Here is an 8,499-nt window from a genome sequence, read left to right on the forward strand (position 1 = left end):
AACACATAACTTCCTGCACAGAGGTTCCTGTGGTTTATTCCTCCAAAACTTTGCTCAGATCTATTTACACAAGGTCCCAGTTGAACCTGTTCTCAAAGTCAAATGTCCAGGGGCCTTAAACTTCTCCCTCTGAGCTGAGGGAGCAAGAAACTCCATAACTTGAAAGCAGAGTCAGCTGCTGTCACTTTTATTTGTACTGTGTCACAACGTTGAACTTTTCTAATATGTGAAGCTGATTATCTCACAACAACTCAAGGTTTCTACTCAAACTTGTTGATAATTTATTCATTTTTTGAGAAGCAAACAGCAGCGTGAGGACTGATGAACCTTTTTCACAGCAGAACATCGCAGATAGATCGACGGACAAATACTTTTCTATTGAACATTTTGAGTTTTGAAATGTTCGTCTGACAAAACAAGACGTTTATAGAACTTATTAATTGATTGACTAATTGAAGGACATGAAGATTATTAAATAATTAAACTAATGTTTGATAAGTCGTCCTCTCTGTGAAAACCTTCTGTAACTTTGTTTGTTTTTTGTAAATGTCTTCTCACTTGTACAGAATTAAAAAACATTGCATCAACACAACTGTTGTGAGTCAAGGTAAATGTCATTTTATGTTTTTAGTCTAGAGGGCGGTACAGGTCACATTCTCCTGTTTGCAGCGGAAGTGACGTACGCTGCAGGATCTCATGCTGCCTTCATGTTCTGTAGGAACTAACGACTTTATAAGAAGTTCTGACTATCTACAATTTAATTGAAAAATTAACGTATTACAATAGGATAGAATTATAACTATTAAAATGGCCCCACCAAGCACTGACATCTACACAATATATAGTCTGCTCTTGTAAATATACATAGATTGATTGAACGATGAATTTTAATGATCTCAAACCGGGAAATTCCTGTGTTACAGTGATAGGAGTTAAATATTGAATATATAAAATATATTTGAGTTAAATGAATTTCAGATTATCGCCTTAGAACAATGGTTATTCAACCTAGTTCTTTATTATTGAATGTATCACGACAGTTATATTGCGATGATAATTATCGAGGTTGTTTTATCTCCTCGTCCAAACCAAGAGTTTCCAAAACCCTGAACTCGAGTGCTTCCCGTGGATGAAGTGAGAAACATCGACAGAGCTGCAGTGCCCACTTGTCCGAGCTGAGGGTTTGACAGTGAACGCACCATCAGCAGCTCAGTCACAGCAGTCGCAGGCGAGTCCACGTTTTATTTTATTCACACTTTTCATTTACTGTGTTTTATGAAACGACCCTGAAAGCATCACACGCGAATCACGTTGAACTGCAGCTCTTTGTTTATTAGATGTTTATTTATTTGTGTTTATTGATTCAAAGTTGCAACATTGTCTCTTAAAGATTCTTCGATTTCACGAGTTGTTTGTTGCTACTTCGTCAGTTAAGATGATACTTTGTGTCCAAAGCGAAGATTCACTGGTTTAACTCGAGCTGAGTCTGAACCTCGAGCCAGAGTTCACCAGAAAAACATAGAAATTTAACTTGTCCTTCAATATTTGTACTTTTACGTGAGAGCCAGTTAATATTTTATTGCTTTTAATAAACGAGTTGAATTTCCTCTTCAATTCGGGCAACTTGAACGTCTCAGGTTAACGAAATCTAAACTTTAAATCAGGTGTTTGTAAAGATTGAATCCATTGCACTGTATATAAGTTACAAAACAGATATATAACATAGAGACACGTGATATTTCCTCTTGTTATATATGAAATTCTCCTCGGACTCTTTCTGTATAGAAGGAAAATCTCCTGCAGCTCAGATCAGTTAAACTAATCAACCTTCTGTGATGGATCGTGGAAGGGAACTGATTAGCAGGGGCGCTTGATTTGAGTCACATTGGCTGCCGGGTTGGGGGGGGGGAGTGAGTTTGAGTTTGAACTTTTGACTCAGTCAGTGTAAAGTGACTGAAGAGGCAGAAGAGAGAAGCTTATATGTGTTTATCGTTAATCCAACAGATTTAAACAAAGTAAAGAAACAAGTTATTCATGTCTTTAATCCTCTTTAATCTTCAAAGACACTTTTATTGTTCCAAAATCAAAGCCCAACATTGACACACGTGTCTTCTTGTCTCTTAAATCTAATTTCTCTCTCCTGAAATGAAAGCTGACTTGGGAGTGATTCTGATTTGACCCTGAACATTAATCGTAATGTTTTATAATAAATTAAATGTGTTTTCCTGACATGTTGTTCTCTAAGCAGTTGATCTGTGAGTGTGTCTTTGATCCTTCAGCAGGAGGATGGCCGGTCTGTGGAGGTCCTACCAGGCCCTGATGAGCAGATACCCCTGGACGGTTCAGATCGTGACGGCAGGTTCGTGTCTCACTTTTCACTTTCAACCAGACAACGAGTCGGCTTCATTTTCAGGAGTTTATAGAAACTGAAGGTTTCCCGGCTCCGGCATCCTCGACCTTTGCTCTCTGAAAGAACCTCGGTTTTTAAGTCAACACAGACGCAGAACTTTGAACGGAGGGAAACCAGGTTTGTTTCCTTGCAGCTTGTTTCTGAGCAGGAACAGCAGCTTTTATCAGGACGAGTTTAAAGAGGCTGTAACAACAAGGATTAAACTCCACCGAGGTTCCTCCAACAGGTCCCTCGAATTAAATCCAGCTTCATGTCTGAAGCCAGATCATCAGCTGCAGGTTTCTAACTCCATCCATCACCTTCACCCTCAGGAAACACGTTTAAATTCACTAGACCCAGATTATGAACTGGATCTGCACAAACTCACACTCATCAGTACCAGCACCTTTCATCAGGATCCAGGAATTAACCCGGTGGGAAAACCCCCCTATTCATGGTGATTGTTGAGTAATTTTTTTGTAGTCCCCAATTTGTTTGTTTAACTAGAACAACAACATCAACAACAACGAATCAATAAACTGATATTGAATGGAACCTGTGTGTTTGAGCCAGTGCAGTTACGTCAAACCACCTCTAGATGGCGGCAGTGGGCTCCTGATACATGAGAACAGTCAGGGCTCAAAATAAAAATAACAGAAAATAAAACTTATAATCAGTGTTTCTAAGAAGATGGATCTTACATAAAAACACATAAATAATAAAAAATGGGAAAACAACATGAATATTTTACTAGTCAGTTGCATTGTGTTTATATGTATATGTATTATATGTATTTCATTAAATCAAACTCTCAGTGAAAATGGCTTTGAGCCTGTGATAACAGCGGCTTGTTAAAACATCCAAAATGATTTTCTGTCATCATCACTTATCCACAGGGATTAATAAATAATATAATGATATTACCCCCAGGCTCTCTAGTGGGAGTTGGTGATGTCGTCTCCCAACAACTGATCGAGAGACGAGGACTCGCTCAACACAACGTGAAGCGGACGGCGAAGATGATGAGCATCGGCTTCTTCTTCGTGGTGAGTTTCCTCGGCGTGTTGCTGTCTTTGAATAAGTATCTGACCCCAATGATTCAATTTAAATTTGACAAAAGAGCTTTTTAGTTTGGTCCGTGTCCCGTCTGCTAACACGGAGGAGGCCGGGTTCATGAGCTTTACTGCAGCCGGCCACTAGGTGGCGATCCAGATGCTTTGGCTTCATTTTTGATGAGGCATCCATCTTTATTTACAGTCTATGCTCAGGACACGTGAAATATTATTTTAGGGATATTCGATTTTCTTTATAAAGTTAAATATGTTTATTAAACGTTTATTTGTTTAATGGGAGAAGAAACTAAATCTGTTTTATCTTATTCGTGTTTGCGTGTTCTATGTGAAACACACACGTGTCGTCAGGCTTGTGTGTGACGTGTGTTTCTATTCTGGTGTTTATGTATTTACATGTTACATGTTCAAGCCTTTTGTATATTTGTCCCGTCCTGTGACAGCTGCACAATTCTCTTCTTCATCGCAGTCACGAAGACAAAGTTTATTTATATTTCCATAATCGTCTTAGTCTTTTCAGCTTGTGCAGAGAAGCTGTTTGTCTTGAACTCGTCTCCTCGGCTTCGCTCAGGATTCACTTTACTACGTTTCACTCAAATGTTTCTACAGCAGCTGTAAATATCTTCATTCATCCACATGCAGCTGTTTTATAATTCATTCTCCCTCATTTATAAATAATATAAATCATTTGTTAGTTTACGTTTCATTTCTCTGCAGCCGAAGCTCAAAACATCTGTTAAACATTTTGTGTTGTGTTTGAGTTCCAGATCATTGGACTGTTTGAACCTGAGTTTGAACCTGGGTGAGAGTAAATGTCCCAGTTATAAAATGTGTTTTTCTATTCTAGGGTCCGTGCGTTGGGAGTTGGTACAAAGTTCTGGACAAACTGGTCGTGGGAGGAAGTAAAAGTTCAGCTATGAAGAAAATGCTGCTTGATCAGGTGACGACAAATGTTTCTCTTCTTCGTCTACTTCAAACACTTCTTTCCTTCTTCCTCTTCCTCTGTTATTCCTTTTCTTTCACTCCCTCCTCTTTCCTCCTCCTCTTCTTCTTCCTCCTCTTCTTCTTCAAAACAAAACAGACTGACTTAATCAGAAGTAAAAATATTCATTAGTTCTAATTTATTATATTTGATAATTTGTTCAAAACCTAAAACAAATGCATATTGAAAGAAATTTTAACTTTTACTCAAAAGCAGAAGTGGAGGAAGTACTTTTACTCAAAAGCACAAATAAATAGAGACAAATATGCTAACGTAGACCAACTGTAAAAGTAAGAACCACAGTAAATTCTCTAGTTGAGTAAAGGTAAATACTGCCTGTTTTTCTCTCCTCACTCTGCCCCCTGGTGGTTGCTTGTGTAAAACTACAGCAGAACAGATAAAGCCTCCACAGGACGACTTCCCAGCTTTTCTATACTTCCCTCTAATAAATGTTTAACGTAGAGTGTTTGCTCGTGTGCTTGAACGGTTCCGTGGTCACGCCGGCTGCACGCTGCCGCCTCCGTACGCGTAATAACCCCGAAAGCATTCTGTGACTTGATCGAAGGCGAAGCAGCGTCTTCCTGCGTCACAGCGACAGAGACGAGAGTCCGACGAAGTGTTTTCATCACGTTTCCTCTGAGCGTCGTCAGAGTGAAGCAAAATATACAGAATCCACTGCAGAGAAAATATAGTTTATATGAAACATCTGATTCTGAGGACGCAAAACAAAACAAAAACCTCTTTAACTTATTTTAACTTCATAAATATTCAAATAAAAACTTAAAACTTAAATAAATCTATTTAACGGCACAAACCCAGTTGAATGTTAAACTCTATGCTGATGATGTGCTGTTGTTTGCATGCGACTCACACACATATTTAATCAGGAGCTACAATACAACTTCATGTCCCTCAGGTGCATTAATAGACAACTCATTAATTTTAATGTTTTAATGTTTTTCTTTTGTGTGTTCTTCTTCTGTGGTTGTAGTTGTGTTTCGCTCCTGGCTTCCTGGGGGCGTTCCTCTGTATCTCCGGCGCTCTGAACGGACTCACACTGGACGACAACATCACCAAGCTCAAGAGGGTATGTGACCTTTCATCTAACCTCACTCTCAAGATTCTTCTTCTCTTGTTTCAGAGGTTTGTGCCTTAAACTGTGTTAATTATCCAAAGACATGTTTCTGTCCTCGGGTTAAAGGTTCAGTGTTCGACCTGATGTGTCCTCAGTACATGTTTTATTCATGAGCGCTGCATTAAAAGCACGACACAGGGTTCACACACAGACACACACACACACACACACACACACACACACACACACACACACACACACACACACACACACACACACACAGCACAGCCTCACAGAAAGTGTTGTGTGATTTGTAGGGATGGGTATCGTTTGGTTTTTATCCGATACCGGTTCCTAACCGATACTTTTAAAACGATACCGGTGCCTAAACGGAGCCTGAACCGATACTTTTTTCAAAAAAGTGCACAAAACGATACTTGACTAAGAAAGGCTTTTTTTATTGCCAAATATATTAACTGTTTAAAGCAGATTATAAATATAAATAAATACAAAACCCTTTTTAACTTAAAACTATGAATAACATACGAACTGTTAACAAAAGTTTACACTATACTTAAATAAATAAAAATAAAGACAAAACACACACACTCTGACTCGTGACTCTGACTTCGGTGCCTGAGCCAAATGAAGACTGAGGGTCGCTTTCCCGTCACTCGGAGACCCCTGTGTCTCCGCGGCTGGGGCTGTCGCAGGCAGGCTTCGGCCCCCCCCCCCGCCTTCGTCCCCCTAAAATGCGGTCGCTGTTATGAAACATTTCTCGGCGTGGTCTTCGTTCCTAGTAGGTACCGGTTGTATTGGAACCGGTTGTATTGGAACCGGTTCTCGGTACCCAACCCTAGTGATTTGTGATCATATTAAGTCAGAATTAAGAACAAACTGTGAACTAATCGTCAGTAAATTGATACAAATGGTGAATAACTGAGTTTAACTTGAGGACGTTTTCCCGTCTCGAGTCATTTTTAAAACAACAGCGTGACCTTTATCCAGCTGATAGAACTTTGGTCTTTAAACTTTAGACGTGACAGTAACTGACTCTGGAGTCGGTCCGTAAACGATCAGTGGCTTTTATGTAGGAACACAACACATGAAAATGAGAGAACACAGGGAGGAAGTTATTTTTTTTTTTTTTTCAGCGTCTGACCTCCAACACTCACCTCTCCACATTATTAGAAACTGTGTGTCCTGTGATGGAGGGAGAGGGGGGGGGGTGGGGACCGTGGAAATAACCAGAGTGACTCATTCCTCTGTGTGTGTCTGTGTGTGTGTATGTGTGTGTCTGTATGCCAGGTCAGTGCTAACTGTCGTCTTGTGCCAGCTGCTCAAACGTCCGTCACCGCCGTGCTTACCCAACACGCCGCTGATCATCATCAATTATTTACCAAAGGGGGGGGGGGGAGCTGAAAGGCCAAACTGGTAAATGTCAGAAAGGACAGAAAATAAATGACGAATCTGCTCATTACAACAAAGTCTGGCCCCGAAGAAATGTGAGGTGGAGAATTAATGGAGCCGCCGGCGGAGCCACCGACCAATCAGAGGCCGGTTGATTAAAGTCGTTTCCTGTTGATTCACCTCGAGTCTCCAACGCTGAAGTTGGTTTTGTTCCTCATACGAACCACATAAGTTATTATACTATATTGTATTATTATATCAGCTGGAGCCAATCCCAGCTAACATGGGGGGGACGGGACTCACCTGGCCAGGTCAGCAGCCAATCACAGCCGCTCGCTCTGAGTGGGAACGGTCTGGTTCCCCCCAGCGTCTGACGAGCGGCTGACGGGCGCCGGCTTCACCTCAGGTGGCGAAGCCGCTTGTTCGACTGTAATGAGAAAACAACTTCATCCTGGAAAAAATAAAAAAAAGTAACAAGCAGCAGAAAGACTGAGGCTGGAACATTGGCTCCTTGTTTTTATACGTCGAGACATGTGGAGGTGACCTTTAAAGAAGATGACACAGGGTTTTTTAGTGCTGTTAGATCCTGTGTGTGTGTGTCTTTGTGTGTCTTTGTGTGTGTTTGTGTAAACTCTGTTCTTTCATATTTACTGTGCAGTCAAAAAGACTCATTTAACAAAAACCAGAGTGGATTTTTTTTCAAGTTAAACAATGTTTTTCTGAACACGATTAAATACATTTTAACTATTTAAACCTCGACAGTTGCATATTTAAATATCATAAAGTTACAAAAGGGAGACGACTACAAACAATTTCAATCTTTATGTAGAAATACAACATTTTAAAAAGACGTCTCAGCGTCAGTCACTGGAGACGATGTGGTTTTAAAACCTCGACCGAGGAAGTGAACGTTTTCTTCACGTGTTTGTTTGTTTCTATGTTATCGTTCGGAGAAGAACTCCATTTTGAAGAATGAATTACATTTCTTATTTCACTTTCTTTAACCTTGTGATATAGAACCTTCAGTTTTTCACTGTTTGCTCTGGAATAATGGATCTTGACATATTTATGATCTTTGTGAGATATGAACTTAACCGAATATTTGGAGATTTGAGCTCGACTGAGATTCTAGTTCAGATTTTGTCGTGAGTCTGATTCCTCTTGATTCATAAACTGGTTTTAATTTTTGATATACTTTTGAGAATTTGCCTTGAAACAAAAAACGATTTCCTTGTTTTTCGGAGCTGACTCTTCGGATTTCTTTCAGCTTCTGGATGTCTTGGTGAAATGTTTCTGATTAAACGTTCCTCTGTTCACAGGACTACCCCGACGCCCTCGTCGCAAATTACTACGTAAGTTCTCCCTACATCGCTTTTTTTTTTTCGAAGTAATGTAGTGATTGAAATATATTCTCACTTGAAGTGTAATATTGTGTTTCATGTGTTTTAAAACGCCCCCTGGTGGTTTCTCTTTGTCTTCCAGCTGTGGCCTCCGGTCCAGATCGCCAATTTCTACTTCATTCCACTTCAGCACAGGTAAACGTTTGAGTTCATTACTATACGAACATTCATCA

The 8,499-nt window shown here is 40.0% G+C and overlaps 1 protein-coding gene across 2 annotated transcripts in view; it reads left to right on the forward strand.

Moving 5' to 3' along the window:
- The first annotated feature begins 1,166 nt into the window (after positions 1-1,166).
- Positions 1,167-8,499, forward strand: part of mpv17 (mitochondrial inner membrane protein MPV17) — an 8,384-nt gene continuing 1,051 nt past the window's right edge. Inside the window, exons 1-7 of one of the 2 annotated variants that reach the window (XM_061091811.1) lie at positions 1,167-1,228; positions 2,283-2,359; positions 3,320-3,435; positions 4,307-4,399; positions 5,433-5,528; positions 8,246-8,278; positions 8,409-8,461. In XM_061091811.1, coding sequence (XP_060947794.1) covers positions 2,287-2,359; positions 3,320-3,435; positions 4,307-4,399; positions 5,433-5,528; positions 8,246-8,278; positions 8,409-8,461 — 464 coding nt within the window. In that variant the 5' untranslated portion in view covers positions 1,167-1,228; positions 2,283-2,286. Of the gene's footprint in view, positions 1,229-2,279; positions 2,360-3,319; positions 3,436-4,306; positions 4,400-5,432; positions 5,529-8,245; positions 8,279-8,408; positions 8,462-8,499 lie in introns of both variants that reach the window. The other variant, XM_061091810.1, reaches the window with a different exon arrangement.

Source organism: Limanda limanda, chromosome 18, assembly GCF_963576545.1.
Source record: "Limanda limanda chromosome 18, fLimLim1.1, whole genome shotgun sequence".
NCBI classification, from domain to species: Eukaryota; Metazoa; Chordata; class Actinopteri; order Pleuronectiformes; family Pleuronectidae; genus Limanda; species Limanda limanda.